Source organism: Trachypithecus francoisi, unplaced genomic scaffold (genome assembly GCF_009764315.1).
Source record: "Trachypithecus francoisi isolate TF-2019V2 unplaced genomic scaffold, Tfra_2.0 Lachesis_group0, whole genome shotgun sequence".
Taxonomy (NCBI): domain Eukaryota; kingdom Metazoa; phylum Chordata; class Mammalia; order Primates; family Cercopithecidae; genus Trachypithecus; species Trachypithecus francoisi.
In genome coordinates, this window is record NW_022681453.1 from 187881894 (window position 1) to 187901392 (window position 19499).

Below are 19499 nucleotides of genomic sequence, written 5' to 3' on the forward strand. Positions count from 1 at the left end.
AGCTGCAATGGACTAAGACAGTGAAGATTGGAATAGATGAGTGCTAAACAACCAGCTTTCCTTCCCAAGGATTCACAGAGATAGCAATGGGGATCATCAAGTAGCTATTGATATTTCAAAAGCTTTGTGGATATTATAGATAACCGCAATAAGAGTTCTAAAAACCCCATGTGACTTCTGGAGGTATCAGGAGACAGACAGAACAAGTGAAAAAAGCAAGGGAGTGCCTGGTGTTGGAGCTGGTCCAGCAGGCAGAGAGGGCCAGCAGCCCAGAAGGACTTTCTGAAAACTAAATTTAAAAAGGGGGCAGGTAATGCTGAAGAAATGGAGAATGACATGGCTCTTGTGAAGAGGTTCACTGAGAGAAGACAAGCATCTTTAATGCCAGTACTGTTTTCTAAATCTGAAGTATGATACTTTTTGTTATACTCAAACTGTACTCAAACTTATTTATTTATTTATTTTAAACAGAGTCTCGCTCTGTCACCCAGGCTGGAGTGCAGTAGTGCGATCTCAGCTCACTGCAACCTCCGCCTCCCAGGTTCAAGCAATTTTCCTGCCTCTGCCTCCCAAGTAGCTGGGATTTACAGCGGCCTGCCACCACGCCTGGCTAATTTCTCTATTTTTAGTAGAGATGGTGTTTCACCATGTTGGCCAGGCTGGTCTTGAACTCCTGACTTCACGTGATCCGCCCACCTTGGCCTCCCAAAGTGTTGGGATTACAGGCGTGAGCCACAGCTCCCAGCCTCAAATTGGCCTTTATTGAACTGTTGTGAGAGGGAAACAAAATCCCCAAATATGCCTTTTCTTTGCCTCTGACTCAAGTTCTGGCAACTAAGTGTGGCCAGCTATGCCTTTTGAGCTGATTAGGAGTTTTCAGGGTGCCTTTCACACTGATTAAAGAGTTCTCAGGGTAGTTATTCATCCACTTCTCTGAGACACAAACATTTACTGGGGGCCAACTATGGTGGATCTGTCTGCGCTTTTAGAAAAAGCAAAAAGAATCGTCTTAAGATTGTGCAGTTTTTCTGTAGGACAGAAATCTTTCAGTATGGCGTGGAGCAGGATCTTCAATGATGAAAAGACTGGAAAGCTCTGGACTGGTGGTAGGTTTCTAGCTCTGACAGTCTAGGATGGGGCACCAGAATGAGAAATTCAATGGCAAATGGGAGTAGAAAGCATGTGGATTTGAGCCAGGACCACATTCTGATCTCTATGCCCCAAACCTTTTTGTCTTTCCACTGTAACAACATCAATATTAAAACTTCTGTCTCTATAACTGTAAATTGTCCAATATTATGTGTTTTTTCTCTTTTAGGCAAAATATAATAGGTTTGGGGTGCCTTACAAATTTTACTTTTTTTGTGATGTGAGAAAAATTTAAAACATTTTATGTGACCCTAAAAGCTATTTTTTTTCCTTCTCATTTTAAAAGAAAGTAAAATATTTCAAGGACTTCTAAAAGTTTTGTGAACCTCAGGCACTGTGCTTCTTGCACCTAAAGGATTTGTCAGCCTGGTTCTGGGGGAAAGAGAAAGGCTCCATTCAGCCTGCAGCACTCGCTGTGGCACTGCTGATGCATGGGAAGCTGGGCATTGGTCCTGTTTCATGGAAGCTGTATCTCTGAGCCCAGAACGGACTGGCCTCAGACATTTGGCAAAAGTGTCTCCAGTTTGCCAGTGCATAAGTCTAATGGCTGTTTCTTTGCTTTTCTTCTAAATGCGGCAACTTGAAGAGTAGGAAAGAGGAGTGAACTGGAGTTCAGAAAACTAGAGGTCTGGTAGCGTGTTTTGATTCTATGGAATTGTGTGGCCATGGACAACCTTCATCTCAGGGGGTCTGTTTCAATATTTGCCAAATAAAAAAATTGAATTAGACAATAACTTTTAAGCTATAATTTCCACCCTACATGCTTCTATAATATTATTAGAAAAAGTCTCACAGAGATAGATGCAGTTACTTATAAATGGAAACAGTTATACTTAGACCAGGATCTGGAAATAAGTTATTTACTATAATACTGTATTAAATTTACTTGTCAATTTTCTGGCAGCTGAGCAATATAGTATTTCTATTGTCTGACCAAAGACAAGGTAGTACTTCTTTAAGGCTTTATTAAGGCTACTGCCATTTAATTTTTTTAAAAAAGCAAAAATTGATGCACAATCCACTACTTCAATAAATACAGATATTTTCTTTCTAGTCTTTACCAATGTGAAATTATTCAATGGAACATTGCAAGATAAAATATTTTGGTCTCCTGCTTTATTTCACTCAAGAAGATACAACCTTTATTCTTGTGCTACTGCAATGTTTGTGTGTTATTTTAAATGCCTGTACAATACCAATTGGATATACTTAGCCATTCCTTGAACATTAGGTGTTTAGTTGGTTTTCAATTTTTTATTACTACTCAGAATAAGCAATTAATATTATAGTGTTTTGCTTCTTTAAGATAGTTTTATTACATGAATTCCCCGGAATGAGAAGATTCCATTAAAAAGTATGAACATCGGCTGGGCAAGGTGGCTCACGCCTATAATCCCAGGACTTTGGGAGACCGAGGTGGGCAGATCACGAGGTCAAAAGATCAAGACCATCCTGGCCAACATGGTGAAACTCCATCTCTACTAAAAATACAAAAAATTAACTGGGCATGGTGGCATGGCGTGTAGTCCCAGTTACTCAGGAGGCTGAGGCAGGAGAATCGCTTGAACCTGGGAGGCAGAGAATGCAGTGAGCTGAGATTGCGCCACTGCACTCCAGCCTGGAGACAGAGTGAGCCTCTGTCTCAAAAAAAAAGAAAAAAAAAAAAAAAAAAAAAAGGGTGAACATCATTTGCTTATTTCTAAGTTTTGACCCTTTGTTTTCCTATGAAATTGTGCTGCCTTTACTCTCTAAATGAAGATAAATTTACTGGGGAATATTACAGAACAGTAAATCTTTTCAGTTCTAACAGGTTCCCAGTGAGTTTGTTGCAGGGGATGATTGATCTATGTGAAAGCAATGGAACATTTGATTTTGACTGGATCTGCTACTGGTATTAATGTACCTTTAGCATTTCATAGAATATAGCCTATGCAGGGATAGAAGAACACCTATTATTGAATTGGGAATGAACGGGGCCAGAGGCCATGAGAAATAGAGTGGAATGTGTAGATGGGCAGCACGCTTCTCATACTGGGGAAGTTGAGGAAGTTCTATTTATTGTTCTTCTAATATGTTCCTGTGACTCGAATAGAGCTGGAATTACTCTGGATTGGGATAGCTGGGCTCAACTTCCCCACTATTTATGGCTGTGAGAATTTAAACGGAGCTGAGAGTTTCCTTCTTTCCTGGATCTCAAACAGCTTGGTCTCAGAGCGCAGAGCTTCCCCAAGTGTTTCCAGAGAAGACAGCCTGAGGGAGAGGAAGTGGTGCTAATTAAATCCTCCCTCTGTTTTCCAGGCACAGGAGCCTTTCGCAGATGTCTGTTGTTAGGCGTGTGTTCACAGAATGCGCAAATACAGAAGCAGGCTTTCCTTCGCCAATGGCACAAACCTTCCTTCACAGGTTATAGAGAACTTTAGAAATGTGTTTCCTTCCAACACCCACTGTGATAAAGGTGACAGACCTACATACGTAGAGCATGTAGCTGCTAGGGACAGGGAAGCCAGAGTGCCTTCTGTCTCCTTTCTCTCTCTGTCTCTCTGTCTCTCTCTGTCTCTCTCTCTCTCTGTCTCTCTCTCTCTCTCTCTCTCTCACACACACACACACACACACACACACACACTTTCTCCTGCTTCTTCATTCCTCATTTTCCCAGAGACCAATTTCTACCTTTTGCACACCTAACTTTAAAGAATTACCTAAAAGCTCAGAGACATCTTTTCTGTCATAAGGCAGCATGATACGGTGCCTTGCGACAGACCGACAGACGTTGGGTGTGCTATACTGGAGGCATGGATGGGAGGCCAGTTGCTACTATGACTATCAAAGTGTGACCCTGGGTGATTCCCATCTACTCTGTGTTCCTCAGAAAGATGGGGAAACAGTAAGTAGCTCTTCTAGGATTGCTGGAAAGATTGGATAAGAAAACATACAAATCTTAAGAAAACATATAAAGCAAGCTGTGTAAGGCTTTCCACTTGTAAGTTACTTTAGCTGTGTTTTCTCCTACATTCAAATCCTCAGGGCGAACGTGTATATAGATCCACATTTGCCTGAGAGAGTCCAGTTCACTCCTATCATCCTGACATAATTGCCAATGGCACCCTTTTCACGCCAAAATATCCAAAATTAGCTAATAAGTTATAGGATCATACTGTTTTTACCTCTTGTGAATACCCTGGTTAATCTCAGTTTCAAAAGTGGAAGCTTGCTGGGGTTAGGGGCTTTTTTCTCACCTTCCTTTGTTTCACAAGAACCAAGGAAATTGATTAAAAATCACTTTTGTTTAAGAACAAGGAGGTGACTCTGAGAATAATATGGCATTCCTACTTTCATGGTGAAAATGGACATGAAACTTTCTAGGCAGCGTGGATAACATGCTCACTGTCAGCTTGAAATGGTCTGAGTGCACATTTTGCCAAGCTACCATGTGCCTTCTATTTTATTTTGCTTTGCTTTGTATGTACAAAATAGAAACCAATATATTATTTTTATTTATTTTAAACCATGTGCGATCATTACTAGCACCCACAGACATGGAAACAAAAATAAAAATCACCTCTAACACTGTCATCTAGAGACAATTATTGTTAATATTTTATTTTACTTCCAGGTCCTCTTTTTAGATGTTTTTAAATCCGTTATATCATACATGTATGCCTGTATATACATATGCAGGTACATTGCCTTCCTTCCTTCCTTCCTTCTTTTCTTTTCTTTTCCTTTCTTTTCTTCCTTTTCCTCCCTTCCCTTCCCTTCCCTTCCCTTCCCTCCTTTCTTTCTTTCTTTCTTTCTTTCTCTTTCTTTGTTTCTTCTTTCTCCTTTTTCCTTCTTCCTTTCCTTTCCTTTCCTTCTTCCTTTCCTTTCCTTTCCCCTTTATCTTTCTTCTCTTTCTTTCTAAATTATTTTAACAAATTGGAATAATATTATTTATAATATTTTGTAACTTACTTTTTTCCATTTATAATATATTTGGATATTTTTTGGTGATGAAAATATACACTCACTTGTGTTTTATAGTATGGTACAACATATTTTATTTAGTCAACTGCTTACTGATGGATACTTTTTTATTTTTATTTTTTAGTGTTAGACACAATGTTGCATGAATGTCTAATGTTATTTTTATACACAGTGTTCTTTGATGAGATATAAATTGGTTGGTGTGTTTTTCTTTTACATATAACGTGGTATATTTTTCTATTAGATGTGATGTTGTAATGAACAAACTTTGTTGTTTTTTTTTTTTTTTTTGAGACGGGGTCTTGCTCTGTTGCCTAGCCTGGAGTGCAGTGGAATAATCTTGGCTCACTGCAACTTCCACTTCCTGTGCTCAGGTGATCCTCCCACCTCATCCTACTGAGCAGCTGGGACTATGGGCACATGACACCATGTCTGGCTAATTTTTGTATTTTTTGTAGACACTAGGTTTCACCATGTTGCCCAGGCTGGTCTCAAACTCCTGAGCACAAGGGATCTACCAGTCTCAGCCTCTTAGAGTGCTGGGATTACAGGCATGAGCCACCATGCCCAGCTGAACAACTGTGTGTGTATGTGTGTTTGTGTTTGTGTGTGCAGGTGCATGCGTGTGAGTCTTTGGGTATTCATCTAAATTATTTCCTTAGAATAAATTTTTAGAATTCGAATTTTTCAGTTTAAAAACACGTTCAGTTCTAAGTGCTCTTATGCTCTATTATTACCCAAGAAGCACAAAAGAAAACGCATTATCATTGCTTTTAACTCTTAAGCTTTCAGTCTGGTGAATTTTCAACCAAAAATGCGATGCAATTTTGAAGAGAAATTGTCTGGTAATTATTTTATACAGCTCTTCTCTTGATCAGGTTCCTGTCTCCTGGGATTAAAGATGAGAAAATGAAACTACTTGCAAACTCCTTTTCTCTGTCCGGAGAGTCTCTCCTTCACTCGTCTGGTAAATGACCTTGTAGGATTATGGATGGTATTTAGAAATCTGTGTTATTAAGCTGTATCCACCAATGCCTCTGTTTAGTTAACATGAGGGGTGTTCTTAAGTTTCAGGAATGCCATTTGCTCATCATATTCTGTTTTGCCATAGCTAGGACACAGGTACACAGGTAACATTTTTTCCAATGAGATTTTTCTGCCCTTGTTTTAGGCTGAAGAAATGTCAACAATTGGGAGTTTTGAAGGATTCCAGGCTGTATCCCTGAAGCAAGAGGGAGATGACCAGCCCTCTGAGACTGACCACCTATCGATGGAAGAAGAGGACCCAGGCAAGGAGCCGATGCCAAGACAGATTTCAAGGCAGTCAAGTGTGATTAAAACTACTCTTTACCCCAATCCTTATCATCAGCCTTATATCTCACGGAAGTACTTCGCTACACGGGTAAATTTATTGGTTCTCTTAAATACTACATAAAAACTCACCATAAAACATCTTAAAATCCTTCTGCGTATCACATATTTACCGAGCGTATTCACATTTGTTTCATGTAATCGTCATAATAATCATGAAATAGGTATCCTTATCCCTAAAGATGAAGGATCTGAACTTTAGAGAATTTAAAGATCTATTTTAGATCCCAGAGATAGTATTAAGAAGTATGTCCCCGGCTGAAGCCACAGCAGAAAAACATAAAATATGAAGATTTCATGGACATTTTATTAGTTCTCCAAAATTTATACTTTTGTAATTTCCCAAATCTTTACTTTCATCTCTTAATCCCATCATCTTCTTTGTAAGCTGAGGAGGATATATATCACCTCAGGACACTGTGATGATTGCCTTAACTGCACAAATTGTTTGTAGAGCACGTGTGTTTGAACAATACAAAAACTGGGCATCTTGTAAAAAGAACAGGATAACAGTGATGTTCAGGGAACAAGGGAGGCAACCTTGAACTGGCCGCCGGTGAGCCAGACGGAACAGAGCCATATCTTTTCTCTTTTTGCACACAAATAGGAGAGATATCGCTGAATTCTTTTTCTCAGCAAGGAATATCCCTGAGAAAGAGAATGCGCTCTGAGGGTAGGCCTATAAACGACCCCCTTGGAGGCGTGCCGCCTTTTACGGTTGAAGCCGAAGGGATGAAATAAGCCCCGGCCTCCTGTAGTGCTCCCAGGCTTATTAGGAGGAAGAAATTCCCACCTAATAAATTTTGGTCAGTCAGGTTGTCTGCTCTCAAACCCTATTTCCTGATAAAATGTTATCAATGACTATGCATGCCCAAAATTTTGTTAGCAATTTTAACTTTAATTTTAACACCATCCTGTGCTCTCGTCCAGTCTCCATTTGCTTTGTGATATTCTATTACCTTGTGAAGTATGTAATCTCGGTATCGTGATGACAATGGTGGTTTTGTTGAAAAGAACGAGAGATCAGCTTGTTACCATGTCTATATAGAAGGAAGAAGACATAAAAGACTCCGTTTAGTTCTGTATTTGAGATGCTGTTAATCTGTGACCTTACTTTCAACTTTGTCCTTGCAAGAGACATGTGCGAAGGTGATTTAAGGTTAAAAGGATTTGGGGCTGTGAAGAATGTGCTTTGTTAAACAAGTGCCTAAAGGCTGCTTGTGGTTAAAAGTCATCACCATTCTCTTAAATCTCAAGAAAGAGAAAAACATTTGTCTCCTGCCCCTCCTTGGGCAATGGAACATCTCCGGGTAATACCCATTGTGTGCCTTGTTTACTGAGTGAGGAGAAACCACCTTTAGGAATAAGGTGGGACTTGCTGGAGCAATACTGCTAAAAGGTTTATGGAGATGTCGCATATACATCTCAAGGCACAGCATTTTCCTTTAAACTTGTTCATATTACAAGGATTTTTTCATATGTCTTACTGCTGATTTCCTCCCTACAATAATCCTATTGTCCAGCCACTCCCTTATCCTTTTAATGACTAAGATAATTCTCAATAAATCCTCAGGGAACTCAGAGGCCGGTGCCGGCGTGGGTCCTCTGTAAGCTGAGCACCGGTCCCCTGGGCCCCGCTTTTCTTTCTCTACAAAAAAAAAAAAAAAAAAAAAAAAAAAAAAGAAGTATGTCCCCCAGCTTCCTACTTTGGTTCCTCAGTTTGTGTTTATGCTAAACCTGATCTCAAAGAACTAATATTCTGTAAGGAGAGAGCTGTAGTAGCTAGAATACAAAGCTGTTAACCCAGTGAGGGTATTCATTGTTTGTGTGGAAAAGATATGGATAATGGAGTAGAGAGGGTTGCTAAGAATGCACTGACTCTCTAAGGTTTACAATGGGGTGCTCATATTATGACTTGGGGGCAGATAGCTTTAAATCTCAAACCTACAGCTACCATCTGGAGCTGAGCTCTCTTAACTGCGCAATGGAGCTGGGAAAGTAGATGGATGGGTAAGTAAGCAGGAGGGAGCTCGTATATCTAGATATTAAAAAACAATATTTTTAACTTTTAGCATTTGGATCCAGTGGAGAGTGCTTCATAGGTTTCTAGTACCTTTCCCTCTTGAGCTCTTCCTCCTACTTACAGATCCTCTTTCCAATCCTTCAACATTCTTATTAGCACAGTCATGGTTAGCTTAGGGGCTACGATCAATTGGGGGCAAAATCAGGGAGTTTACACTACAGCAACAGAGAACATCTCATTTTCATGTGACTGTGGGAGATCTCTTTTTGGAAAAAAATGCATTTCAACTCATTCTCATAAAAAATTGGGGGCAGGGTTTTGTGACTTTTCCAAAGCTTTAATTAATAAATCCTGATTTGGTTGCTTTCAAAATATATCTTTGGTTTAGGTAAAGTTTTAACTAAAGCAACTTAATGAGTGTGTGTGTGTGTGTGTGTGTGTGTGTGTGCCTGTGTGAGTCTGTGTTTAAACATTGCATATACTCTTATGTGCAAGATGCTTTAGTAGGTGCTATACTATATGTGTGTTTGTGTGAGTGTTTCTGCATATGTAGAGCATATGGTTTGTTTTCCAAAGTATGTGAACTTTATTCAATATGCAAAGTTAAGCTGTGTGATATAGCTGCAAAGGAAATCAAAGCATCTCTTGGAGTTGTGCTATCTTTGATATTGATGATGTCAGGGTTTGATGATAGAAGAACACACTGTGATATAGAATAAGAGATTTATTATTGGGAACTGATTTATTATGAGAGCTGGCTGAGACTATGGAAAATTGTTTTCTCTGAATCTGGTGTTGGGCCTGAAGTTAGAATAGGCCAACCAGTTGGCAGTTGTGAAGAGGAAATAGGGAAAAAGGAATAAGAAAAAAATTGCATGGACAAACTGGAATTTCTGGTGACAATGTCTAACTTCTGAGGAAATACTGGAACCTATGTCTGTCTGCCACCAAGTTTAACCTTGATGATGTGAGGTCACTTTTAGAAGCTAGTGCTTTCATTACTGAGCTACACACTTAGCCAGCCCAGGAAGAGGAAAATCTTAGAAAGAAAGCCTGACTGTGATGGAAGGAGATGCAGGTACAGGGGCTACCCCTTGCCATCAGGTAAACCAGGATATCAGTTGCCATGAACATGAGTTGTCACAGTCCATGGTGACCTGCACTGATCTTCAACAGGGAAAACAACTTATGTTTCAGTTCTGCCTTTTGAATATTACACTGGTGTCTATTGTTGGCAGTCCTAATTTGGAAACACACCCAAAAAAGCAATTCTAGAAAATGTAGCTTCAGCTTAGCTAAACTGACAGAGTCCAAATCCACTACACATGATGATTGTATTGGTGTTGCACCATGTAGCTTATACAGCAAACGCACATCCTTTATCTGTTTGATTCCCCAGAGCAACACTGGGAGGCAGGCAGGAGAGGGCTTACCATCCTTGTTTTAAAGATGAACATATTGAAATTTGAGAAAAATGAAGTGACCTGTCCAAGTCATATAATGTTTGTGGAAGAGCTGCAGCTAGATTCCGGGTCTTGATTCTGGATCTTCTTTCTCCAAGTCCAACACTCTCCTAACCATGTACGATAGAATTTATGGCTCCTTTACAAGTGTTTTCAATGACTGATTCCAATCAATTCAAAGAATATCTATTAGGTGTATCAAAAACAATCTTAAGTTCTCAAAAGCTTGAGAGGGAAAATCTAATTATTAGTGAATCTAAAGTAAACTTGAAGACTCTGGGGACCAATAGGGAGATTTTCCAAGATACTCAGCATTTGCCCTCCTTCAGACCAACAGACATAATATGAAGAGCTCTTATTGCCATGTGAGTAAAATAAATGTGCATTCACACAAGGGAGAACAATGGAAATACAACTGTTGGCTTAACTGAAATTTATAACGATAAACTTAAAAAAAAGATCCAGCTTTACTAGCTTATAAACCACAAGTCTGCTGATGGGTGGTAGTTGAAAAAAACTGGAGAGAAGTGTGTGTGTGTGTGTGTGTATGGTTGGGGGGACGGGGTATTGTATGTATATGCATGTATTTCCTCATCTACAAAGTATAGATAAAACACCAGTTTTATATAGAAATTTAAATAAGCTAACTTTGTAAAAGTTCTTAGTAAAGTGCATAACACATCTATCAATATTTTATAAATGGCATCTCATTGTTGTTATAAATGCTTTCTCTTTTTTCTTGACTTTACATCCACTTTTCTGTAATTGGTCATAGGAAACAACATTAAGATGCCCATGACCTCTTCCTGATCTTCAGGGTAAGATATAAATGTAGACATATAGGGTCTGTAGCAGTAAAAAGGAAGCTAATTCATTTTCTCAAGGGATAATTCAATAAGATCAAGAGTCTCAAAGATTCAAATCTATGAAAGAGTCATGATAAAATATGACTTCTTAAAGCTGAAATGAGATCTACAGCTGATATAGTCATATGCTTCTCAATCTTTACCATGCAAAACATTATATTCTGGATTACCACAAAGTCTTTGGTGATACTGATGCTCTCTGTCCTGAGACCACATTTTGAGCACCAGTGAGCTAATCAACACACTTGTTCTCAAAGGAAAATAAGGCCCAGAGAAGGGGGAGTTGCTTGCTCAGTGTCACAGTAGTTAGTGACCACTGACTTGCCCAAGAGGTTAGCAAGTGGCAAAGCTAGGGCTCGAACTAGTTTCCCAATTTATAATTAGATTCAATTAAAAAGAAATCAACTTCTCATGGAGTAAGAATTTAAAGTATGTATGTTGTACATTCAGAAGGGTAGTCATTGAGTAGAGGAATTACTTGGTCAGGTATTTTATATTATTAAAATGTTTTAAAATTATTGCACAGGAGGTGGTTTATTGAAGAAAAATTAGAAAATGTAAATAAACAAAGTAAAATAAAGATTATCATTGCCCAAATTTAACCAAAATGTATTAAATCTGCTCTTATATATTTAGGTGCATATTCTTTTTTTCTTTCACTTATATATACACAATTTCTTGTGTAAAAATGGGATTATATGCCAACTATTATTTCCCATTTCAATAACATACTTCCATAATACAATTTTTAATAGTTTCATAATATCCAACTATGGGAATATACTACAATTTATTTAACTTTTGTTGTATATATAGGTTTCTTCCTGTCTCAATTTTTTAAGCTAGAAAGGAAAGTTGCTCACTGGCTCCCTGTGGCAGGATAGTGCTCAATTTCTCCAGTGCTAGGAGTAAACAGCCAATGCCATAATCAGAAAGAAGCTCAATTATATGAATTACAAATTAGATTTACAAAGAGGTGACTGACACATAAATTAACTATTGACCAACAAGTCAATTTTAGCATCATAACCTCATATATGAGAACACATCTCTCAATACTGGATCATAAAAACAAGTATATCTGGCCCCTTAAACCTCCCGTATCCTTTATGGGTCACTCTGGGATGTTACTTCCTTTCCTCAGGCTTCCAACCTATTATCTATTTTCTGAAACTGTGTGCCTCTGACTTAGCTTAGGAGCTCCCACTAGAAGGGTCTTGAGGAATATTGAATCCAAACTTTGATGCACACAAATGAGGTATGACTTGGTGCCAAGGTCAACCAGCAACCTCTGGGCTATGCAAGAACCAGAAGACAGGCCTGGAACCCAGAACTCTCGATGCTTTCTACCACAGCCCACTGCCTCTGACTTTGGAAAATGAATGAAAGGTCACAGAAACAAAGATCCAAACCACTTGCCATCAGTCTGCTTGGATAACCTTTTCCTTTGGTTTTAGTTCATCCGCTATTATTGCTTAGACATATCTAAAAAAGGCCCAGTGGCTTCTCTGAACAAAAGTACCCCTCAAGGCTAATAACTAGAGGTATATTATGATAATCTTCTTGGTTGTGGAGACTGATATTCAAAAGCAACTTCTTATGAAAGGAACAATACTTAGTCCACATGGGGAAAGATATTTTTAAACTCTCTGTAGGCCTCTATATTTGCAGATACCTTATCAGAAAGTTGAAAGCGATTTGGGATAGGGAATTATCTCTAAATTTATACTTGAGAATGTAAATTACATACAAACTAATGGGACTGAAACTATTTGATCTTTTAATATTTAATTAACGGTTCCCCGTGGCGTTTTTATAGTCTGTGTTCTATTGTGAGCAACGAGACTTTAATAAGCAGGTTCAGGACTTCCCATTGTGTAGCAAGATGTCATAGATTCCATGACACTAATTTGGCTTTCATACTCTTTCCCTCTTCTCTTGCTATAGGGTTCCCTGTGTCTTGCTCTCACATTGGGAACAAATAAATATATTGGTTGTGTTGTTGCCAGTGTGGGCTTCTTTCTGGTGTAGAAAATAGTCACCTCACTGGGCAAAAGGTTTCTTGACTCCCTCCAATCCTGAAATCCTGTGAAGATTATTAAAACATAATTTTTTTTCTTTATGAGAGCAGAGGACTAACCACAATGAGATACGATACATTCCCTTCATTTTCAGGTAAAGACAAATTTGCTTTGACTTTAAAAATCACATCTGATTTAGAGCTGATTTTCTTACTTTGTGTGTTCATTGCAAAGTGACTCCAGTCTGGACATGACAAGAAAGACCCAAGTGTCTGAGTCTACAGGGACATTCTTTTCTATACTACTGCTGTGTAGCTAAGGAGCTCATTACATGGAGAAAAATTAGCACAGACATGAACATCGTTTGTGTGACAACTGGCCTCAGGCTAGTCTCGCTCAAGGAAATGTAAGGAAACAAACACATATGTTTTCAGAATTCCCCCAGTAGGTTTGCTTTAACTAAAACTATTCAGTGCTAGACTATAAAAGACAATATTGCCTGTTATGTTGTGTCGGATGATGTGTACATATTATTCCACCATATTTCCCTGTTTGTCTTAGGCCGAATGATGTCTCAGAGCTGATTATTCAATTACAGTAAACATTTGATCCCCTAATTCTGGTATAACTATTTTCCTTCTATATAATGTCAGCCATAATGGGAATGATGATAAAGATTTTTATCCATCAGTATTTATCATTTTATATATATAATGTAATATATATAGTGTTTTGTAGCATGACTCAGTTACAGTTATTATCTTATCCATCTAATAAATGAGCAACCTGATGTGTAGAATGACACAATGGTGTATAGTGGATCCTCATAAGAAAGGCTGAGATTTGAACTTTAATGTCCCAGACACAAGTCAATGTATTTACACTTTTATATTTGGCACTGAATGACTAAAGTTAACTTATTATAGTAACTCTAATAGAAAGATGGGGGAGAGTACAATTCTGTATCTGGGTATATTTTCCTTCTGTGTTCTATAAGGGCTCGACCTACATTTTTACTGAAGATAAGAACTGCGCAGTGAGAAGATTGATAGAACTCCAGAGGCTACCAATTCATTCTGTAAAGAACATGCTTTATTTTTTGTGTCTAACTTTTGAAAAGGTATACAGCAAAACATCACCTTCATCTTCTATCTTCATCACATTCTTTGCGAACCATAGGGAACCAATGTTAATAGTTTTCTATATATCCTTCAAGAGTTACTTTAGGCATAGAGAAGCAAATGCAAATATTTGTTTTTATTCCCTCTCCTCCTTTTTATACAGAAAATGGCATATTTTACCATCTCTTCTGATCATTTTTTTCTTTCATTTGATAATACGTTTAAAAATCTTTCCATATGAACACAATTTTCTTCACACCTTTAATAACTTCATCATATTGCATTGTATGAATGTATCCTATAATATATATCCATAGTTCTTTATTGAGAGATGTTTGTGGTTTTTTTTCCAGAAATTTTTGCTATCCAAAAACAAGGCTGCAAAGAACACTTTGTAGATATGTCATTTTGTATATATGCAAAAATTTCTTTAGTATAATTTCACAGAAGTGAAAATCTGGATCAAAGGATAGATCATTTTCCATTTTGATAGGCTTTGCCAATTATTTTCCATAAGCGAGGCAAATAAGGTTTTAAAAATTCTACATGATTATATTGATCTTCACATATCTTTGGCAGAGTGCCTGGCATAAAAGCATTCAATAAAATGCTTATTTTAGGATTATTTCATTACTCTTTAACTCTACTTAACAATTTTTTCTTCTGAAAAATATTAGTCTCACTACTAAGTTATATTTCTTGAGACCAAAATTATGTGAATACAGGAAGAGAGACCCCAAAAAATACCCATGTTGAGTCATCAAAGGAAGTATTATCTTTGAGAGGACAAGCGGGACTGGAAGAGTCAGACTGCATCACAGGGAGCAGAGGTTGAGTGTAGGGAAAATTGTCATAGAGTCATAGGCAACTCCCCTCCAGAGTCATCTAGCCCTGCCAGTGGGGTCACTGGAGGTGACTGATGTTGGCACAACCTTCTCTGTCGAAGTACCTTTGAGCCGTGGTTCTTTTAGTGCAGCCTCCACACCATGAGTGGCTCCCAAGGACTTGTTAGAAATACAAATTCTCAGGTCCCACCCTGGTCCAGCAGAATACAAATCTCTGGGTATAGTCCCAGAAATCTATGTTTTAACACATACTTTAGGTGATTCTGATGGGCATTGAAATTTAAGCGTCATTGAGCTAGAGAGTCTATGAACTTGCTAGAACAGATGGCAATCAATCTTTAAGCTAAGGCTGGGCCTATAAGTAGTAACACCTGTTCGGGGAAGGATGCAGAAAATGAGGTGAGGAGACAGACCGAGTTTATCTCCCTGAGTCAGCTAAAATTTATTGTCAGAGCGTTGGAAGGTTATTTTGTGTTTTATTGACATGTGCTCTAGGAAGAGAAAAAAGGTTTAATTTTAAAATGTACAGATTCCTAAAGGCTTTGAACTTTATAATGCTTGTTTGGGAAAACTGTTCCTCTGAAAGTGGCTGTCTTCATTTATATAATAAAATCTGAGTAAGATTTTAGAAGGTGGGGCCTAGACCACTTTTTCTCCACCCAGGGAGAAAAGCTTGCTAGAGTTCGAGACTAAGTTCTCTGGAAGGCAGTTAGGCATACGAGCATACAGGCAACTGAATAAACTATATCCTTTGTGACCAGCTTTCCCGAGAAGCTGTTGGAGTATACTAACTAATCGTAAGAGCAAAGTGGGCTAAGTCTGCTCTAAACTAGGTATTTTCTTCTTTCCATCTAGCCGGGGGCCATTGAGACTGCCATGGAAGACTTGAAAGGTCACGTAGCTGAAACTTCTGGAGAGACCAGTCAAGGCTTCTGGCTCTTGACAAAGTGAGTAGTTACAGCTGAGTGAAGGGCCGTGGAAATACAGCGTTTTCCTTGACATCACTGTAACAAAATAGGAGATGAACCTGTGGTAGAATTTGTCTGGTTGCTACATAAGATAAATGATTATCAGGTTAGTCACATTTTCTGGCATTCCATGGGGATGGTATGACCAGATATGACTCCTATGTATTATGACCAGATGCTATGACTCCTGTAACTGTTTTCTGAGCTGGTCCCCTCACTCAACCATCACTACATCTACCTTAGGTCAGGCATATATCACCACTCTCAAAGACTGTTATATTGGCTTCCTAATTCTCTCATTCTAATCTCTCTTATTTAAAATCACTCCCCCCTTAAACACATTGAACTACTACTCATCTCATTTTAGGTGTCACAGAAAGTAAGTCTGGGAAAGAAGATAGATAAAATCAACATAGACACTTTGAATTTGATCTTACATACAATCATATGAACAGGAAAACCAGGGAAATCATGAAGCTAGCTAAGACAGGTGCATTTCCAGAGTTAGAATAAAAACCAAGTCTAACATTCAAGACCTTACTGCTTCAATAACTGCCTGCATTCCCCCCAAAGATTACCTTACCTGTAAGAGCTTTGATTGCAGGTACCACCACCACAAAGATGGTTACATTTCTAGCCTTCCCAGAAATTATATTGTTTGTGTGACCATCTCTTTACCCGCCAAGTAAATATTAGTAATACCGTGGTCTTTATAATAATAAGTAAAATACCCCCATAATAAGAGAAAAAGGCAATTATTTTTTACTACAGAAGACTTAATATTAAACAGATAATTTGATTAGACCACCCAGTTCAGAAACTTGATTAATTTAGTAAGTTCTGTTTTCTGGCTTGGTAACTTTTTTTGTTTGTTTGTTTGAGATGGAGTCTTGCTCTGTCGCCCAGGCTGGAGTGCAGTGGTGCGATCTCTGCTCACTGCAAGCTCCGCCTCCCGGATTCACGCCATTCTCCTGCCTCAGCCTCCCGAGTAGCTGGGACTACAGGCGCCCGCCACCGCGCCCGGCGGATTTTTTGTATTTTTAGTAGAGACGGGGTTTCACCATGTTAGCCAGGATGGTCTCGATCTTCTGACCTCGTGATCCGCCTGCCTCAGCCTCCCAAAGTGCTGGGATTACAGGCCCAGCCCTGGTTTGGTAACTTGATCACAAAAGGGTTCGGCAGGGAAGCTCAGTGATTCCTATGCCTTGAGCAAATAATCATTAATCTTTAACTCCTGGGCAGGATGTCTTGTTAGGCTAAGTTTCAGGAGGGCAACACTTGAATGTTTTACCATCCAGGCCAGCAGAACAAATTTTTCAATCAGTGGGAAGTAGCATCATTATCACCTGTGAGTTCATCTGACTGATCACCATTTTATACTATTGTTCCAAATGCGTTCCAGGCATTAAATGCAAATGAAGTCTTAGACACCAACCTATCTGTCAGTTTTGGGTTTTTGTTTCTTCACGCATAAAACAGAGATAATAGTATGTATCTGAAGAATTCTTGAGAGGACCAAGTGAGATAACATTGGTAAATTAACAAAATGCCCAGCACATGGACTTTCAATAGCAGTTAGTGTCCCTCTTAGTTCACAAGTAATAACTATTAGTAAGAGACTCTTTTTCGTAGCGTTCACCTTCATTTCTATCCTATCCATCTCTGTCATTTCTGGGTTACCACTAATGAAAAGAAAACTGTGTAATTCAGGCTTTTTCCTAATTCACTTTTACCAACACTCATTTCATTTCCCACTCCCCACTTTCCATCCAGAGTGAAATTTGACTTCTGCAAATGAATAGTCAGCCTTGATTAGAGTAGGTGTCAACATAGATTTTGGAGATCCAATCAGTAGTAAACACTTAACTAATTTGTTTCTAGACTGCAACTCCCTTACAAGAAAGAATACATAAATGCGGTATTTCTAAATCTAGTCAGGGCTATTGTTGAGTTCTCAGATAATAAAACTGGTAATTTCTTTAATATTGCACATTTAAATTAGTTTTATTTATATAGAAATATGCTTTTTTGTTTGCTTGATTATTTTTATTCAGTGATTATAAAGATGTGTCGACGTAAATTGTCCAAAGCTAAGTCAGACTGTATGAACTGTATTGAAGCTTAGCACTCCAATTCTGCATGCTTGATTTAACATCAACTACAATGATTGGTAACACCAGTAGTTTTCAGAAAAATATGAACAGCTGTCCCCCAAAGACCCAAACTTTGAACCCAGCTTGAACCTAATAGGAAGCTCAAAAGTTGGTAAGGCCTATCTAGAAACTTATTTTACATTTCTCTTTTGTTTTGTGGTAGGTATTTAAATTAACTACAACAATGAGGGATGAGTCCTGCACACATGCAATTTCTTACTATCATATTTGCTTGTTTGCTTGCAGACTTTCTTCCTTTGCACTTTGGAACCAACCTATCCATCTCCTTTAAATCGTAGTTCCTTGGTGTTCTTTTTGGTCTTCTCTCTGCCAAAATCCTTTACCTCCTCTTCCCCATTAAAACCTACTTTCTGGAAAAGTTCTGATTTCAGTCATTTCTGCCATAGTGAGAATTTGACAGTTTATTTTCTTTGCTTCGTGGGTTCCGAGATGCGTTATGCAATGGAAAGAGCTGCTAGTTGTAAAGACGATGGTTCAGGCATCTGGTCCAAATAAATAAGGTTCCCAGTCTAGCCACTGTTACTTTTCAAGCAGAAAAATGAGAAAAAATAATTGTCAAAAAGAGGAGCATTCATGGAGGATTTAAATGGCCTTTCATATTTAAGCCTTTTTGTTTGTTTGTTTGAAAATTCTAGCACACCAAGGTAGGGAAAAGCAAAAACAACAACAATGAGAACACATAAACAAAAATCCCAACTCCCCCAACAGCAACCACAAAACAAAAAAACTAAACAAAATAAACAAACATGCAGGCCCAGAAAGGTGAGAGCTTGCAATTACTCCTGGCTCCTTTTTATAATGGAATGAGACCCATTTATTTAGTTCTTATGAATTATAGGAGCTGTAATGTGGACCAACTGCCCTAGCCTCATCAACCACACAAGATTCTCTTTTATGTATGACAAAAATGACTGAGCTTCATGCACATTAACTTTTAGCTCATTCCATGGAGATGGGACCCGCCTGGCTGCTTGTCTAGCAACCTGGCTGCCTGTCTAGCGTGTCTGGCTTTGGAACAGGATTCCCATTTCAGAATGATGGGAGTAAAAGCCCTTTTACTGTGTATAGCACATTATAAATTATTTTCACATCTGTGAACTTATGTTAGCTTCACAACAACTTTGTTGATTTTATGATTCCCATTTTATAAATGAGGAATGTGGGCTGGAGAACATGAAGTACCCAAATGAGGAATGTGTAAGTGATAGAGCAAGGAAAATAGACTGCACCCCTGCATTGGCCTTGAGGCTGATTGGGTTCTAATTATTTCCAAAGATGCAGGGGTGAGTTGATTGATGAACTCAGCTCAATCTTTAGTCATGTTTGATCAGACTCCTTTGATCAGAAATAGTTTGATGTAGGAGGGCAAGGTGGGAATTGTCAAGAGAAGAGACTGGAAAAGAGCCTAAAGTCCTTTGCATCATGTTAAAGAACTTAGATTCTATCCCATATGTGATGGGGAGGCACTGAAGGGTTGAGAAAGTACAATCAATTTCCGTTTTATAAAGATCATTATCGGCCCTCAACCTTTCATC

General features: G+C 38.5%; 1 protein-coding gene across 3 annotated transcripts in view; it reads left to right on the forward strand.

Annotated features, from left to right (window-relative positions):
- Positions 1-19499, forward strand: part of TPRG1 (tumor protein p63 regulated 1) — a 151789-nt gene that overhangs the window by 33761 nt on the left and 98529 nt on the right. For all 3 annotated transcript variants that reach the window (XM_033213043.1, XM_033213044.1, XM_033213042.1), the window contains exons 2-3: positions 6284-6514; positions 15678-15769. In XM_033213043.1, the coding sequence (XP_033068934.1) occupies positions 6293-6514; positions 15678-15769 (314 nt within the window). In that variant the 5' untranslated portion in view covers positions 6284-6292. The remainder of the gene's footprint in view (positions 1-6283; positions 6515-15677; positions 15770-19499) is intronic.